The 19,226-nt window shown below is 42.0% G+C and overlaps 1 protein-coding gene across 1 annotated transcript in view; it reads left to right on the top strand.

Annotated features, from left to right (window-relative positions):
* Positions 1 to 16,188, top strand: part of PTCHD1 (patched domain containing 1) — a 33,504-nt gene extending 17,316 nt beyond the window's left edge. The window contains exon 3 of the mRNA XM_051608955.1: positions 14,490 to 16,188. Within this exon, the coding sequence (XP_051464915.1) occupies positions 14,490 to 16,144 (1,655 nt within the window). The 3' untranslated portion in view covers positions 16,145 to 16,188. The remainder of the gene's footprint in view (positions 1 to 14,489) is intronic.
* The last annotated feature ends 3,038 nt before the right edge of the window (positions 16,189 to 19,226 follow it).

Below are 19,226 nucleotides of genomic sequence, written 5' to 3'. Positions count from 1 at the left end.
TTAAAGAATTACTTTCTGAACAGTTAGTTTGTCCAGTCACAAGCCCATTCTAATAATTAAGGCAACATGTCTGCAAAATACTCCCTTCAACGTGGTCTGTAATACTTGATTTTGTTAATCCTGTTTTTTGTGACATCTCTTCTGTATCAGCCATTTCCAATAACAAACAAGCTGTGGTGAAGAGTACCAGCCTCTGTAGGTGTTGAATCAGTAGGACAATTTTAAATTATTAAATCACCACAGTTTACCTAAGCTCAAACTGGAAACATAGGCAGGAACATCTTTTGCCTACTCCACCTGTTAAATCTGAAATACTGGTTTAAACACTTCGTGCTTTGGATTTAATCACCTTTGTGTTAGTTAATTCTAATTTATTTTACTATTTAATTAAGGCAGGTAACTCAGCTCATGAAAGGTAACTCATTAAGCCAGAATAACTCAGTCATTGATGACTGCACATAGCCTGCGTATGTCATGACCATGACGATTTTTATGTTGTGGCAGGTTTCTTCTTAGCCCTCACTGGCTGCTAACTGAATGGCAAAAAGTTGAAGCCAGGAGGGGACAAAGCACCTGCGGAGAGTCTGTGCTGGGGGGTGAGCTAGCAGAGGGCAGGCAGGCTGCAGCTGCTCTCTGCTCTAGGGATATCTTGTCAAGTCAAACTGGGAACTTTTCTTCTTGATGTCTGGATTTACACAGGTACTTCTGATGTGAAAGTGAAGCCTAAAAGCTGTGAAACTTGGCAGGCTCCCACCATTCATCTGGGCATGTTTTGAATTAGCATATGCCTCCATGGTTTTTTAAAACTATCATCTGCATTTGTCAGTGTGTAAACAAGTAATTTAAGGACAAGATTATTCACATGCCTAGTTCACGTGGAATACTTCACTGGATTAAGGCTATTCATTTTTGACCCTCAGAACAAAATACTACATTCTTCAATTTGGCTGAATTTAAAATAGCCAATTTATAGTGTCAGCTGGAAAGCAGAATTAAAATTCTGATTTCTTTATTGCTTGCTCCACTAAAAACTACAGATGTTTGGTCTGGCACAGATGCTAATATATTCATCATAAGTTTCCCTTACGCATTAAGTGCTGCTTAATAACTGCCAATCCTTTAAAAATGCCAGTTTCATCAAAAAATCCAGAGTGTTACCAAACAAACCATTGGACAACAAGCAGCACTGACTGAACAAGTTTTTGGCATGACTTTTTTTACCTTCCAGAGCTGGGGCACAGCGTTTAACTTAGAGACTCAAAAGAAAATTGCAGTATTGCCCTTTGCACCGAACAGAAAACTAGCAATCTGTTTCCTATTCCTCTAGAAATTCCTAGGGCTTATTTGGGGAGAGGCAGCTCTCTTCCGCTGCCAAGTTGAAAGCATCAGCCCTGTGAAGTCGCAGTGGAATGCCAGGCACTGCCAGATACGGGCAGGGACACAGGGCCGGCTCCACGGGCTTATATTTAGCCTCCGATGCTGGCAGGGGAAAACCACTTAGCAGTTACAAGAGCAGCTCGAGCTTGCAGCTTGCTGTAAACGAAAATGATAGCCAGCCTTGTGTGAAACTCAGCAAAACAGGGACAAATGCAAATATCTCTTCTTACCCCCTCCCTCCATCCTCCCATCATGTCCCACCCTGTCTGTACGTCCTTGCTGGGAAGATAGGAAGGGAAAATGGTCAACAGAGCAGGTCCAGAGAGGGACAACTGGGAAGGAGCAGGTGAAGGTGTTGAGCAGGACCCAGCAGGGTCCTCCTGAGGTCCAGTCGTGGGGGGAGAGTCTGGGGGAGAAGGAGGCTGCGTGGGGCTGTGCCTGGCAGGAGGCAGCACAGGAGCAGGAGAGGTGTAAAATGCTTTGGGAGGTACCCAGAGGTACCAGGGCTCTAGGAGCACCTCTCAGATGCAGAGAAGTGCCGATCGCTTCTCAGCAACAGCAGTCTGTTGGATGCACACTTTCCATGTGGCTTGCCTGGGGAGAGCCGTGCTGGTGAAGTGAGCCGAGATGGCAGCACAGTGGCTTTGTGGATACAAAAAGCTGGAATGACAAATGTGGGATCTGAGGTCAGAGACAGTTGGGAAAGAAGGTCAGAAGGAAAATGTTAGGAAAAAGAAGAGGGAATTTTGGTTTTGATGATGCGAGTGAAAAGCACAGAAGGACAGGTAGAGGATTGCTGAAGGTCAGGGTCCGTAAAGTCAACAGGTAGCTAAACCAAGCAGGGCAGCTAAGAAGCAACATGAAAATCCTGAGAGAATGAAGGTGCTCACTGGAGCTGCACCTCATTGTCAGTAAGAGCTGGCCAGCTCCTTCTTCAGATTTCTGGAAGAGCTTGCTGGTAGGGAGCTGCAACATATGCCTGATTTTTACACCCTAAAAGCATTCATTATCCTCCCTATCAAGCATCCAAGTGTTTGCTATATTCAATAAAGCTGAAGTGTCAACACTGGTTATAGAGAGTCAGTTTCAAAGAGAGAGAAGCAGCCGCTGCACAGGTCTCCCTGGTGTCCTTCAGTCTACACATAAAGGTAACGCATACATGAATGTTTGACTTTGTGTAGTGCTTCTCCACTGATTTTCCTGTTGTCAGTTAATAAAAATGTGAAGCTTACTGGGTCACATGTTTTTATTCCCTGAGTTAAGCCTTTTTCTTTCCCTGTCCAGCTGCCCCTCTGCCGTTCTTCATGCCTGGGGAGAAGCATGCCCTACCCCAGCTGGCTGCCTCAGCTTGCTGCCCTGCTGCCTCTTTCTCCCATCTCATCCATCTCATCTGCAGTCTCTAGAAGTCTCCACCAGGTCTCACTTGTCTCCCTGCTCCAGGCCATGGCATCTCCTTCCTGATGCCTTCACAGCTCTCAGCATTCTTTGGCCTCCCTGAGCTTCCTTCATCTTTTCTCCTATGCTCCCCACTCCTACCAGCATCCCCCCTCTGCCATTTTGTTGGGTTTTTAATTTCTCTCCCATCTTTCTCTCTCCTCAGCCACAGCTGGGCTTGTTGTTCCTACCGTTTTCCCTATATTCTTGAATAACTGCCTTGGCTCCCAAGCAGGTCCCCACCATACCCTGCCATTGTATCTCAGCTGCTTCAGATTTCCCAGTGATTTCCACTGTTCATCCCTTTTTTTGGTTGTTGTTGTCAAGGTACTCCAAGAGTGCCCTGGAAGTACACTAGTTTTTTTGTCACTCCATCTGCTCAACGTTCCCGCTTCAACCCTGTGTGGTTATGCACAGTTACGCTCCTAATACATTTTGTGCTTGGTTCCTTTCAGTCCCCTTCTCATAAATAAATAAAATTACCTGGTTTTATCTACCCTGAGCAGGATCCCAGGCATGTCATTTTCCTAGTCATTCTTCTCTCCTCTACTTTTTCTCTCCTCAGTCCCTCCGTCTCTTCCTGAGCTCTCTGAGCAGCCCTGCATCTTCTTCAGTCCCTGTGGCATCAGCCTGGCATTCCTGTTCTTTAAGGAGAAGAGCAGAAGTAGGTCCCCAGGCCACCTCTCCTCACTTAATGTATCAGTGAGTCTTCTTACCAAAGTCAGTGTTTTCCATCTGAAACTGAGGTGATTAACCATTTCCTCCACTTGCTCATCTCCCTCTATCCAGTTCTTCTACTGAAGGATTATGCCCCAGGCCCCCGAGGAACCCAAACACCAAGAAGCCACTAACATATGGGAAGGAAAGAGGCTCAGAGCACAGATGGTGGCCGAGTATTTTAGACACTTGAACCAGCCCTTCCCGTGCAGTGCAAAAGTGGCAAGGAGAACATGCAGCTGGCCATGAGTGGTGGCAACAGAGCCAATGTGTCTGTGTTCCCCCCTCACCACCAAAAACCCCAGTGAAATCCTGGCACTCAGACGTCCTTCTTGACTTCAGAAGAGTATCAATGACTCTGTAAATACAATGCTTTTTGGAAAAGGGGAGCTGTATCTATAGGAAGTCTGTCCAGAGAACACTTTGATACTGAAACCAAGTGCTGTACAGTGATTAAGATCAGGCATTGCCCCTTGGCTGGTGGTGTCCCAGTATGCACTTATTTCATATGATGAGTGTGTTACAGGTGATGCATTTAATGAGAATTCATTTATGCAAACAATAGCAAAAAGATGTTACGCTTTTACTGCCTGTATTCTTTTAACTGCAGAGAAGTCAGCATGTGCAGCAGTTTAATGGAAGGGCTCATCAAGAGTAGTCTCAAACAGTCAAAGGTACTGAGAGTTTGGCTCTGACATCCTACTTCTCTTCAAGTAGTGAAGTTCCTCAAGGGAAAATTCCATGTATATGAAAATACATTGGAAGTTCATATATTAGAGAAAAGGAACATTTTGCTATCTGTATATGCATGTAGGAAATACATATATATATATATTTGCATGCTGGACTCAGCTGGTCAGTGAAGACCTGGGATGGGTCAGCAGGAACTAAAGTGACTTTTCATTATAGGTCTTTCAGTGAGAGAGAGTGCATGTTTTGTGCAGCTAACAAAAGACATCCCCCAAAATAGGCACTAGCAGAGAGGCCTGTGTGGCAGGGAGCAGGCCTGCCGTTTTCAAGTCATGAGACATCAACATTCTGGCAGAGGACACTGGCAGTGATGGAATAAGTAAAGCCTGGGTGCTTGGTGGAAAGCCCAAGCAGAGTTCCAAACTTGCAATGATTTTTCTTATATTTTTTGGTCAGTAAAAGTAATAGGTCTTATGTGCTTTAACTGAAGTTCTGCAAGTTTTTGAATGTTGTGTTTCACGTAAGGTTGATCTGTATATAATAATAGTGACAAACATCAATTAAACAGGAGAATTTAAGGGTATGCCTGAGATGTTTTAGTTGCAGCTTTCTTATCAGAAATGAGGAACTTGAAGTGTTGTAAACTAATTCATATGCCACTAGGGAAATACTCCTAGAAGCAACTGATATTTTGTTATTTGGCCTTCGAAATTTAAAACAGATTTAAAATATTATTTTGCCCCAGCTATACTCACTGTGTCTTTCTCTTCAGGAACCATCATGTACTATATGTCAGTTGGCTATTCTGTGACAAGGTAAACATTAACCTTGCGCAGATGGTTGCAGGTAGCTTTTATTTACCTTTAAGTAATTTTTTTTCACACAGCATGCATAAAATCTGTTCCAGACTCACTTTGCAGGGAAAATCAGTTTGCAATTTTGTCTGCTGATATGAATCTAAGCATGTCATGTGTGAGTTGGAGCCCAGTGCTACTGAACATAACACTCTACCTCTGACCACCTCCTTGTCTTGTGAGGCTTTGTGTACATACATCATGGGGGAAATCAGTCTTGCTGACCACTCTTGTTACTCCTTTACTATGCTGGCACTGGACTTCACTGTCCTGTGCAGCTCCCCTGGTGCAGAGGGTGGTCCTGGATAGCCCCATGTACCCCACACAGCTGCAGCCCTGTGCCCTCCCCCTCTTGTCATCCTCCACACCACAAAACTGTCTTTATCCCTGGTTCTTTGAATAACAGCATAGGCAGGACTCTGGGCTGCCTGGGGTATTTTCTGATGTTTCTGAGTTCAGAATGGCAAAAGAGGCATTGCTGGGAGGACCAGGGGACTCCTGGGTGGAGAAACCCTTGGGAGGCCAGCCTGAGGTAGATGCTTCCCCTGCTGTTTGCCCCAGTGCTGCAGGTTTGCACCTGTAGCATGGGTCTGGCTCAAATGGTTTGGGTTTGGAAGTACACAAAGTCTCAGTAGTCCAGAGATGAGCACAACATGCAGACATACATATTCCAGCTGCTAAAACCAGATTTCACTAATGCTCAGCTCCTTCTGTGGCTCAGAAAAAAAAAATGCAACTTTTAACTTTTGCCAGGTCTTGCATGAAAACAGAGAGAAGCAAATTGCATGTTTAAACAGGATTAACAGCCTGCTATTTAAACACCAAAAGAAGCCTTTACCAATTATTAAGTGGAATTAAATATTCACTTTATATATAAAAATATATTTTGAACTGGAATTTGCTTTGCTTATCTGGCCTTCTCAAAACAAAAGAGCCACTCAAGCTTTCTCCCAAATATATTTCTGTTTTTAAAATATGCTTATCTGACATTCTTGCTATCACTATAACAAAACTGCAAATGTTATATTGGTTCAATAGTAAAAAGGGTCATCCTAGCAAAAAAACAGCATTTTCTGATAGCTAAATCAGTAATTTTTACTCTATTGAAATCAGTGGGACTATTCAAGATTAACCACATACTTGCTGAATTACCTATAGAGGCTACTGATTTGAATTGGTTATGGTTTTAAAAAGATAATTTGAAAATGTAATAATGAGATGACTTTTTTATAATTAATAGCTTTAAAATACACATACTCTAGAAATAAAAAGTGGCAAACCATGTTATTGCCATTGCTGATCAGGGATTCTGGCGAAGACTAGGACTATGAATACAGAGGCATTGCTTAATCCTACTTATTTTAAATAAGTATTTCTTATTTAAATTCTTTTCCCTTTATATAGGTAGAAAAATGACAGGAGCATCTACACATGTTGTGTATATGTACATATGTCTTCAGAGCTAGAAATTTATACGTAGAATTATTTTCATTTCAATAGTTAGATGTAAATCATGCTCTTAAAATTAGCTGGTAATTTGTACTGTTTTCTAAAACATCGACTCATTGTTTCTTTGCCACAATAAAAGATAGTACTGGGGAGTTTATAACTGGGCTGCACAGTGTACCCCAAGTGTCACTGTGTTCTGACCGTTTAGGGTGAGGCCAGGAGCGTCAGAGTGATTTGGTTTGGTCAGTGCATTCTTTGTGCAAGTGTGTGCTTTTTAGTATGACTTGGGCTACACTTGACCAAAGCAGACTGTTTCATGGAAGAAGAGAGAGCTAATCCTGTGCTGCACCTCCAAAAGCTAAGTTTAGAATCGTAGGAAGGTAGGATATTATGGCAGATATTCATTGCCACCAGACTGGGATCAAAATTACTCTGGTGCAGCGAGGGACTTAGCCTCCCTTTAACCTGTGCTTGGTGGTGCTACCCCCAACCCAAATGAGACATACACCTTGTCGTGGGTTTCCAGGTGCACCCTGTTTTCCTGCCACTGCATTGATTGAGCAGTTTGAGCGCAGGTGTAATGGCCCAGAGAGCTTTTCTGCAGGATCTACAATTAAAAATAACATCATGGTCTCCTAGCGTGAAGCACTGAGCACCAGCTGAAGATTTCTTCTCATCATGCTCCAGCCAATGCGGTGTGTTGTACAGGGACACTTTCTCTTCAGTGGTGTGCTTCTGTGGGCACAACCGCCCACAGCTGTGAAGCACAGCAGATACTGGGAGCATAACATTAAACATTTTGGTTTCTCTTATTTTGTTGCCAAGTAGATACAGCACAAAACGCAACTGTCTCTCTGGAGACCGAGGCAGATTTTTATCTGGTGTGAATGCACCAAGATGCTGGTGGTTTTGATCCTGGTAGTAAATTGAGGAATAGATGGGCAGGTCTGGGGCTTTCTGACTGGGATGGCTGCTGCTGTTGTAAACACAGTTGGAGAGATCAGCGTGACAATTGAGAGTGAATGGCTAATAGTCAAATGTAAAGCAGTCCCAGAGACTGATCTGCTGGTATTATGCCTAGATGCCTAACAGAATGACATAGCTAATTTGAGTATATTTCTCTTTTGGGAAGATCCCAAGTCAGATGTTAACATCTCCAGGCGTAGTACACCCTATTGAGATAATGTGTAAAATTTAGTAGTCTTTAAAGCAGTAATTGCAAATACTGAACAGCATTGCCATCATATTTTTGAGGTATGTTTTCATACAATACAGACATGTAGGGTCTCTGTGACTGGAGGTAAAGTAGACATAGCAGTATGTACAGCCTGCATTTAACACCAATACATCCCATCCTGTGTCGCTCTTCATGTGTTGTTCTTAATGCAGCTACCACGCCTGCCCATAGCCTTCATGCTTACTTGCCCTTTGAACCTGTGCCGGGAGGTACAAAATGAAGTCAGGCTGTGCTTGGGTGACTGGGACTTCACTTGTGTTGCAAATGAGGACGCTTTTAAAACTACACAACTGTCCGCAGCGCTCGGTGCCCTTGCCACAGTTCTCCCAAGACAAACACTGCTGCCTGGAAACACAGTTGATTGGATGAGTACCTTATAGGATGCTAGTTTCCTGTAGGATTTTTACTCTACACTGTGAACTGGGACCCAAAAAATACACATGCAAGCGCAGGAAAAGCAAGTAGGATTTGCAGTGCATTTTCTTTGCCCAGCAGAAACAATTGGGATGGGCAGGTCTGCAGGCAGTGGGATGTCTGACGATGCACACCCTTTGAGGTCTGACACTCATGCAGCAAAACTAGCATTGCAGCACCGTTTACAGACCACAAAGGTAGAGTTAACTCAGTTAGAGTAACCCACAGTTTGTTGGCTAACAAGCTAACAGCCTGCTAACAGTGACTTAACTGCTCAGCTCAACCCATGCCACTAAGTTATGATAAATGCAGTGAGAACTGTCATATAAGCTAGGCTTGGTGCTAATTCTGTCTGCATACTGAAGGATCTCAGTTAGCTGCAGTATTTTATTATTTTAGTGAGAACAGAGTATGAAGCCAAATGTTTGCTTCAACTGGATGCAAATTCTCATGCTCTGCCTGCATATTTCAGTAGGACTTGGAACCTGCTGTATGTTCCAAGGTAAAATTCTGCCTGCTGAGAGAGGCCACATGAGGCAGGACACATATTTAGTCAACAGCTGGTAGATTCCAACTCCTGTGGCAAAGGGAGTCCGGATTAGCAGTCTCACTTGGCTTTTCAGAAGATGGGAGCTGATGAGCTCACTGACCTAGCTGGAAAAAGTTAAGTCAGCAGGGGGAAATTATCTCAGCCTCTTTGTTGACATTACTGTGGAAAGCAGTCCCAGAGTTGAGCAGTGTATACATTGTTATTTTTAATACTGTCAGCTAGGAAAACTCATTGTACTTTCATTGTATCATATGTTATTACAGGTATCATTTTGGAAAGGGCAATTCCTGGGGTGTGATTCTGATTTCCCATGTGCTAATTTTGCACAAGTGCAGTTCTTGAGACCTTGCCTGCATAGGCAGCAGGCTGGAATATAAGTTTATTGCATCCTAGCTATTTCATGTTAAGTCATCCAATGTGTGGCTCTGTGGATGATATTTCACTCCACTTTGAATGTGAATCAGTCTGTCTTTCACAGATTTCCAGAAAGCAAGCTGGTGGACCACAGCTAGCCCTCTGTAGAGACACACACTTTTTCACAGCATGCTAAATTCCTGTTGCAGACAAGTGCTCCTGTTCAGTGGGATGATTTCAGGCTTGAATCAGCCTAAGTGAGACAGCATTCATCCAGCTGAACGGACAGTGTTACCAGGATGCAGCCATCACAGTACAAGAAAAAGCCTTAAATCAAAATTCAGACTTAACCTCAGTAACTCCATCAGAGCATGTTTCCAGTTCAGGGTTTTGCCTACCCCATTTACAAGGCTCCCATACATCTTTCTATGACTCATTCCCAATTTCAGCCAGTCTTTCGTGCCATCAGTGTCTGGAAAATATTTCAGATTAAAAAAGTAACTCTCTCAAAAAAAAAAAAAAAAGATTGATGATGTTTCTAAACCCAACCATTCTTTTAGCCCAATTTAGACTACAAACAGGTGAATTAATAGCAATGAGGGAGCAGCAAAATTTGGTAGGGGAGGGGAAACAGTGGCTGAGAAGGGGGAAACACCTCTTAACATAGCTTTGCTGCTAGAGGATTCTTCCCCCTTTGGAAGACAGTTGGGTGCTGTATTTGTCTTAATTCTGGCAATTAATGAGCAACATATGTACTGGTGCAGCATTCAGCCTCACTGAGGTGGAGATCAATCATTATTAGCGTTTTGTGTGCCACTGCATTAAAATGGGATGAATAAAACTAATTACCCCTGAAACGTGACCTTCCACACAGAAGGCTGGAGCTTCACATCCTGTAAATGAGACTTTATTCAGAGAGATTGTACTCAAGTATCAAACACACATGCATACACACACAACCTTCTAAACAGTAAGAGCGAAAAAATGAGAGCTACGTGTACTGTTATTCTCTGCTTTCAGAGGTGGGTAAGACTAAGAGGAAACAAAACCTTATTCTCAGTCTTACAGAGTCTATTTGAATACCTAAACCTCATCCTATCACAATGAGATCGAAACCTCACATGATTTTAGTGCAAAATTGAACATATCCCTTAATCATTGAACAATAAAAGCTGGCAGCAGCCTTTGTTTTAGGGAAGCAATTAAGCCAAGAGAATAAAGAGCTCATCTGTGACTCTGGTGACTGGGAGGTCACTTTGCTGCCCTCCCACAGGCTCTGGGGCTGCTTTAAATCCCTGCACTCCTCTGCTTCAGTCCTGCCATTTACGAGACAGGAGCAGAGCCAAATTTAAGCCCAGGCTGCTGATGCCCATTCATAGAGGCCTGTTGCTTGAACAACCACTTAGCAGGGAAAAGGATGCATTTCTTTTTTGAGCTTTTAAAATGGTACTAAAAATAACAGTTCAAGTGCCTGCACATAAGTAGTGTTTAAAATGAGGGAGATAATTTGGTCATTTTAAGCAAGAGAAAATTTTGCCTTAGTTTTCACAGCTTCCTACAAGTGTTCTGTTTCTCTCATACATGCTCTGTATTGATTTTTCAGAACGTGTAATTGCAAGACTTGATCCTGAAGGAGGCAAATTAAACTTTTTATAGCATTTTCAGGCTACTCATAAAAACACTGTATTTAAGACAGGCATAATTTATTTGTGTTATTGCTGATACTGTTATTAGCTTCTAAAATTAAAACTAGCCCACCTCAGCCTATAAAACATCTAAGCTTCTCAGAAACAACAGTGATTATCTTCTTCATTTTCTTTAGCAACATAAGCCAGAATTTCTGTCCTCAGTCATCCAAGACATGTGGTAGATGTAGTAAAAAAACATAGTAAGGAAAAAAAATTTTGGTCCCTGTTTTCTCCAATACCTTTTTCTTACTCCCCTAAGAATTTACTTTGCCCATTCAGAACCTCTTTTCTTCAAAAACATCCCATCTTCCCATGTACTCCTACTCTTAGCTCATGGTTGCACAGGCTCAGTGTAGGGCACTACCAGTGAATCATAATAGCAAGTGTCAACAGGACAAGATCTCCAGTAGCCCATTAGGTGTTTGAGTTAATATCTATTATTTACTGAATGACTGTGAATAATGAACAAATTGCTCCAAATCATTATAGATTTGTGGCTTAATCTCTAGTAAAGAGGGATAATCAGTTAAAGTAATTACAGAACTTATTTGGAGGGAAAAAATTGTCTTCTTTTGCATTAATATTATATAGGGGAGACAGCACCAGTAAGAGAAATAGATGTAATTGGTGCAAATCAATTAGGGATGCAAAATACGGAAACTCTGATATTACAGAATAGTGAAAGAAATTCTCACAAAATGGTTCCATGGATCTATCTGCCCTAATCTGTATGGATTAGATTTATACAAGCATCTGCAAATTAGACAGCATTGGAGACTGTCACCCCAAGTTGAGCTTGCAGTATTTAGAGGAGTAAATTAGGTTTGGTAAATCCCATTCTCACTACATAAAGCTCATCTTTGGACTGCCATGCGTAATTTGTGCATGAGTTTGGGCTTCATCTTTTTCTCAGAGGATACTGGATCAGGTCAGTAGTGCCACTGATACAAAAATGTAAAAGTGTGCAAGTTTGTCTTTTGGAGTGGTCTTCCTAAAGGTAAATTAGAATTTTGTAGCTATTGTATGAGCGGACAGAGGAATCACAAAATGTACAATTGAAGGAAAACACTAATTCCTAGCACACAGAAAACAGCAAAAGGAACTATCTCAAAATAGACCAATACCAAAATGTTTTCCTGTTGGCTTTGCAGAGCACATATGGTGACACTTCTTTGTACACTTACTTGAGCAATTCTGTAAATCAGATTCCATTTTACGTAGTCTTTAAGATTGTTTCAGAGCAAATGGTGGTTTTATGTTTCCTCCTTAAAGAAAAGATGTGGTATCAGGAGTCATTTTATGAGACATTATCCAAAATCTTATACCTGTTAAAAAGTCATGCTCAGCATCATATTTCATTAGCTCTAAATTATTTCATTCATGACAAAGTCAGATGCAGCTATTTGAATATTTTTAGGCAAGAGTCTATTAACACTGAAATGTTTTTTTACAAAAACATGCTATAGCTAAAGCTCACAATGGAAGTAATTTGTAATATTCAATGACCTCATCTTACACTGTTTTGCTCACTCGACACTAATGCATATGATGCCATGTGAAATTCTCAGACGAGCCTGTCTGCAGGGATTATGGGAGCCATAAATGGATTAAACCTCTTACTAGTTGCTTTGGCAAGTGATCAGTTACATTTAAATAAAGGTCAGTCTGTCTTTACAAAGAACACACTGAAAGCAAGCTTAATAGCTTTCCCTACTGAGCCTAGAACATAACTATTTGAAGCATAATTAGCAACGGGGTGCCAGTCACTGATTGTCCTTTTTGTTTGCTTGTATATCTGGGGAGTTCCAGTATTCTCCATTAGTGTTAAGAAGGGGCACAGTACTAGTTACCAAATCGACAGTTTTGACCTGGCCTCTGAAAGCAGCTGTAAAACATTGTTTGGAAAAATTAAGATGAATGCCAGATGCCATACCAAAACCAGGAGTGGAATATTGCTACAAATTGGACAATCGTGGTCCATGCTGTGACTCCAAATAGCAATGTGGGTAAGATATCTGATATACATGAACACACGGACTTTATTGCTCTAAATACCAGGTGATTGGTGATAAGGAGGTGATAAGGAGACACCAGCTGTCCTATTATCTCATCTTATGAGCTCTGTATTTTGAATTCTTTATAAAATACCCTATACATCTTTTTTTTTCTTAGCAGAGTGTTCAGCTCTGCTCTCTGTTAAAATGTAGATAGGATGTTCTCTGCAGTAAGAGTGGAGTCAATCAACTACAGGTGCCCCTACAGGAAAAGGTACTGACCAAAAATCAGTTGCTTTGTCAAGATAATTCAATATTTTGCCTACATGAGGTATTTAGGAATAAACATGATCACAGAATCATAGAATTGTTTGGGTTAGAGGAGGATTTCTTGACCAGTACTCATAACCCTTGTGGCAAAAGTGATAATCTACAGGTGGAGAGAAGAGAGCCAATACAGCAGTTTTGGTACTCTGCAGCCAGCGGATTCAGAGATCTCTGAATTACCCTGACCTGCCTGACTGGAGCATCAGCTTCAAAAATCCAGTGATTGCACTTCAGTGTCATCAGCAACTAATTCAGCACTGATTATTTTATCTAGTGTTACCAGGGAATGGGTAAGAGCAAAACACTGTGGACTGGCTTTTGGGAATTTCTAGAGATAATGCAAGAACAGACCAGAGAGGTAGACAGGGGACAGCAAAAACAGCAAAAGAATAAGGAGGAGGAGTAATCCAAAAGCAGTATTTTGGGTGGGATCAGATGGAAAGGATCTATTAAATAAATACATTAATTGTTATGAGAAGATTTAGGTCTTACATTTTAGTCGTAATACAAAGACTACATGTTTATGTTCGTCTCTGTAAAACGCCAACCTACTTTTGTCTCGGCTTCTCTCTTATCTGATAGCTGGTTGATGGCCACATTCCCAGCTCAGGTCCACTCTGAGAGAGCAGAAGTCTGTGTCCTCCAAATGCACCTTGGTTATCAATCACAAAACAGAAACCATAAGAGGAGGATGACCAGCCAGGGATTAAGATAAAACCATGCACTGTTCCCAATTTACCTGCATTTGGGGGTTTAACACAGGATTGTAGATCTGCAGGTTTTATGTCCTTTCATGAATACTATATCCATTTTAAGATTTAATTTAATACAGTACAAAATACAGGAACTGCCAAGAAAAATAGAGCTGGTTTTACAAGACTTTGGTATATTAAAGAAGACCAATGCCTTAAGAAGATCTGTATCAGTTCTGCCATTCTGCAGCTCTAAAATTTATTTTTTATTTTTCTATTTGTTCCGTTTCTAGGATTTCTTTTTCCTGATGGAAAATTTGTATAGGAAGTGGAGAAATCAGTGACTGATTCACTTGACAATGTTCAGCTTATATCAAGGTTTCATTTTTTTACAGATGTTCTACAAAGCAGCCAACCAATGCTCTGCTTCCATCATAGGCACATCAAGGTCGTATTTCTTTGCTTTCACCACAGGTCAAATCCCATCACCAGGAAAAACTTAATTTCAAATCATCTTCCACCACAGGCACTCCAAAATAATGAAATGAAAGAGCTTAGACGTCCATAATCATTTCTCTCTTCTGCAGGACATTTGCTTCAAGCATTGGTAACAGCTAGCTGTGTCTCCTTTGTGTCTTCTAGCATGTCCATGTTACATTTTTCTGCATGTTAATTCAAGTACTTTAAACACTGGCTTTGTGCTCTGTTGTAGGTCATGGGTTATATGGGACTTTTGAAATGTTGTCCTCCTGGAGAAAAACTAGAGAAGACCAACACGTTAAAGAGAGGACTGCAGCTGTATTTGCAGACTCCATGCTCTCGTTTTCTCTCACCACTGCCATGTACCTGGTCACTTTTGGAATAGGTGCCAGTCCCTTCACTAACATTGAAGCAGCCAGGATTTTCTGCTGCAATTCCTGTATTGCAATTTTCTTCAACTACCTCTATGTACTCTCCTTTTATGGTTCCAGCCTGGTGTTTACTGGCTACATAGAAAACAACTACCAGCATAGTATCTTCTGCAGAAAGGTACCAAAACCAGAGGTGTTGCAAGAGAAGCCTGCATGGTATAGGTTTCTTCTGACAGCCAAATTCAGCGAGGACACTGCAGATTCAGAGGAAACGAGCACTTACGAGAGTCATCTTTTGGTGTGGTTCCTAAAACGCTATTATTGTGACTGGATAACAAACACTTATGTCAAGCCTTTTGTAGTTCTCTTTTACCTTGTTTATATTTCCTTTGCCTTAATGGGCTACCTGCAGGTCAGTGAAGGGTCAGACCTGAGCAACATCGTAGCGACCGCAACACGGACCATTGAGTATACAACAGCCCAGCAGAAGTATTTCAGTAACTACAGCCCGGTGATTGGGTTCTACATCTACGAGTCGATCGAGTACTGGAACACCAGTGTCCAGGAGGACGTGCTGGAGTATACCAAGGGCTTTGTGAGGATATCTTGGTTTGAAAGCTACTTAAATTACCTTAGGAAACTCAACATATCTACGGGCTTGCCCAAGAAGAACTTCACTGATATGTTGAGGAACTCCTTCCTGAAGGCCCCTCAGTTTGCTCATTTTTCAGAGGATATCATCTTTTCAAAGAAATACAACAACGAAGTTGACGTCGTGGCCTCCAGGATGTTCTTGGTGGCCAAGACAATGGAAACCAAGAGGGAAGAACTTTATGACCTCCTGGAGACCCTGAGGAAGCTCTCTCTCACCTCTAAGGTGAAATTCATTGTTTTCAATCCATCGTTTGTGTACATGGATCGTTACACCTCTGCGGTGGGAGCCCCCTTACAAAACTCCTGCATTAGTGCTTTATTTCTGCTCTTCTTCTCTGCATTCCTGGTGGCAGACTCTCTGATCAATGTCTGGCTCACTCTAACTGTTGCCTCAGTTGAGTTTGGAGTTATAGGTTTTATGACCTTGTGGAAAGTGGAACTAGATTGTATTTCTGTGTTGTGCTTAATTTACGGAATTAACTATACAATTGACAACTGTGCTCCACTGTTATCAACCTTTGTCCTGGGCAAAGAGTTCACAAGAACTAAATGGGTGAAAAACGCCCTGGAAGTGCATGGGGTAGCTATTTTGCAGAGCTACCTCTGCTATATTGTTGGTCTGATTCCTCTTGCAGCTGTGCCTTCAAATCTGACCCGTACACTGTTCAGGTGCTTGTTTTTAATAGCATTAGTCACCTTCTTTCACTGCTTTGCCATTTTACCTGTGATACTGACTTTCCTGCCGCCGTCCAAGAAGAAGAGGAAAGAGAAGAAGAATCCTGAAAACCGTGAGGAAATAGAGTGCGTTGAAATGGTGGATATGGATAGTACCCGAGTGGTTGACCAAATTACAACAGTCTAACTTGTTTGTTTGTTGCTTTTTTACACTAGGTCTTACCAAGGTTGGGGGGGGGGAAGAAAACAGTACTGAGTAAATATCTGGGGAGAGGAAAGGGTTTGGAGGTTTTTCCTCCCCTCCTCTAAGCTAAATCCAGGAATATTCAAAATAATGGGAGAAATTTAAAATAATTTTGTTTAAAAAGACAGAGCTGGGGGGTTGTGCCTTGCTCAGCTCCTATAACAGATATTATGAGAAAATTTGCACACACATGCAAAGAGGGGTTGAATGTTACTTGCATGAAGTCAGATCTAATGAGAGAAGTTGGGTTCCTCAGCAGCCATCTGCATCACCTGCACTGTAGATACTGCAATTATTGTGGCTAAACCCAATCAGACTGAAAGGTCAACTGTCAAGGCTGAAGTAGCACTAAACGTTCGCTGGATGTAAAGGCTTTACAAACTTTCTGCACAGCAATAACTCAAGTCAGTGAGTCAGCTCTTATAGGTCTTAGCCATCACATTTAATTTTTCTTTTCTCCCCTAATCTAAACATTTATGCAAGACTGTATAACAGATAGCAAACTGTACTGGGAAAGGAGGCAGTACACAGCAACCAAACACTTTCCAAACACTTGTATGTTATAAATCACTTGGGTTTTTTTCTAAAAATATTGTTTTGAAATGCAAATCATCCCTTGCAACATTTTTAATCATGATTTTATAGCTGTTTCTTTTTTCTTATAAAAACAAAAAAGAACAAAAAAATCCCAGTGACTTTGTCACTCTAGAAAATATATAATTCTATTTTATACATGTCTCGCTACTAGTTAAACACGTTATCTGCTTTACCAACTGTAATTTTGTTAGCACTCTACTAACATGTGCAAGTGGATCTAGCAGCAGACAGAAGACGGTGTACTGAATATTTCAGCACCAAAATCCATGACACAAACCTCAAATACTAGAATGTCATGAAAGTGAATGTTAGGGCTCTTTTAGGGAGAGCCTATTTCAGGCCATTCACAGGTAATGCACACTAAGAGCATTAGTGAGTAGTTTTACATAAGGTGTAACTTAATCCCTCCATCTTCCTAGAGTACCTGTAAAGCAATAGACCTTGCAGCTGTGGGCTCTTCCAAAAGACAGTAGACTTGGAGAGTTGTATGGAAGCAGACCGAAGGTTGGGACTGCAGTTTAGCAGCAGCAAGTTTAACAGTGTCCCCAAAGAGCCCATATCCAAGGGACCTATTGAGAACACATCTGAGGGAGGGGAAAAACAAACAAACAAACAAACAAAAAAACCTTAAAAATATTACTTTACCGAGTTTTTTGGAGCTGTGAGTTCTAAATCAATAATTCTGTCAGCATCTGTGATGTGGAATAATGCAGATAAAAAAGCATCTCTTTTCCTCCACTCCCCCCCACACACCCTTAAGAGCAACAGGCTCATTACTGGAAGGTTTTATCATGCAGTTGAACCCCAGTGGGGTACGTAAGCCAATTCTGTAGGCTTTGCTAAGAGTATTCTGACTGTACGTTCCCTGCAAAAACCCAGTTGCAGGAAGCTGGCTGGTGGGTCGGGTGGTCTCATGAACAGGTGGACTATTGCTTTGGGGTGCAAGGTGAATGTATTGCAACAGGATTGCTTTTCACAGCTTGTCTGGAAAGTAAGAGTACTTGAAAAGTTTTCAGCAGTTGGCACAATGTTTGCCTCAATCACAGTATTCGGAGGGCAAAGGGATATTGCAGGAGCTGCAGGGCTTGGACCACAAGCTGCCTGTGTTACCCATGCAGTGATGAGCACACCTGTAGTCACAAATCCAAGGTATGGTGCATTGCATGGAACTTCTCTTTAGCATCCCATCCCAGTGACCCCCCAAATGCCCTATGCAAAACCTGCACATACCACCTACTGACTATTAATTTTCAAGCAAAGAGACACTTGGGAAGCTTCCTCCCTAGCAGAAAATAAGATAACCAGATATTTTTTTTTGCCTGAAACAAAATCTTACATACTGACTAGCAAAACAAGTCAGCAGTGCAGCCAGCAACATTTACTTTCCCCTAGGTAAGTCTCTTCTCTGACCAGAAGGAAAGGAAGCTGTCTCCATGAATGCTTGGGCTCTTAGTTTGAACAAACGCTATTTGCTGCCATAGCAGCTAGGAAGCTGTAACAGCAACTTCAGCCTTGGCAGAAATCAGGCAGACACCTTGAAGACAGCCAAATGAATGTGAGGCTAGGGGAAGTATCTGTTTCCCCTGTTTTCTTTACGATCAGGCTTGGGGCTGTGTTTTTCCAGCCAAAAATAATTTGTTAAAAATACTTCACTGTAGATTTTCTGGGACAGTCATTATGTCATTTAAATAACAGTCATCCTAGCTCCTGGCTGTTCAACAGGCAGCTGCTGTCACTTTTGAACTTCTGAGGGCATTAGCAAATTAGTTGAGTTATCGAGGAATTGCAAACTACTTTTGGCAGCAGCGATCTGCTAGCTCATGGGACACCTGGAAATGGGAGATGTGTGAAAGAGGTTGTTTGTATACTGCAGAGGGGAATACATGGCAAACACTGATTTTGCACCTCTGCTATCCCTGGTGCTATCACCTGCAAACACCAGAGGCAAAGATGGCTACCATAAACCTCTTCACATCTAATTGAAATGCATAGGTAGGAGCATCTTTAAAGACATGTCCAAAGACAAGCCTGTAGCTTCACAGGTCTCTCATTAAATCTCAGCATGTGAGGCCTTCAGAGTTCTTCAACTGAGGTGATAAAACCACTGGCAAAATTAGTCCTCTGCCTCCAAACCTGTTAGAAAAAGGATGGAGAGGCACTCCTATGGCAAAGTGCCTCCAGATGTGCGTGGGTGTCCGCAGAAGACAGGGTGAGTAGTCATGCAGCCCACCCCCTTGCCCCAAGGCAAAGCCAATGACATTTAAATTATTTGTGCAGGACGTTTGCCCAGCCTATTCTTAAAAATCTTTTTAAGAGCAGATTCCTCCCCTAGCGGTTCCCCCCAGTGCCATATTACCCCACCAGTAACTGGCCACCTGGGACTGGTAGGGGGAAGAGGAGCCGTGCCTCTCTCTGCACAGAAAAAGGC

This window comes from Apus apus, chromosome 1 (genome assembly GCF_020740795.1).
Source record: "Apus apus isolate bApuApu2 chromosome 1, bApuApu2.pri.cur, whole genome shotgun sequence".
NCBI lineage: Eukaryota > Metazoa > Chordata > Aves > Apodiformes > Apodidae > Apus > Apus apus.
This window is presented reverse-complemented; position numbering and strand designations above follow the sequence as displayed.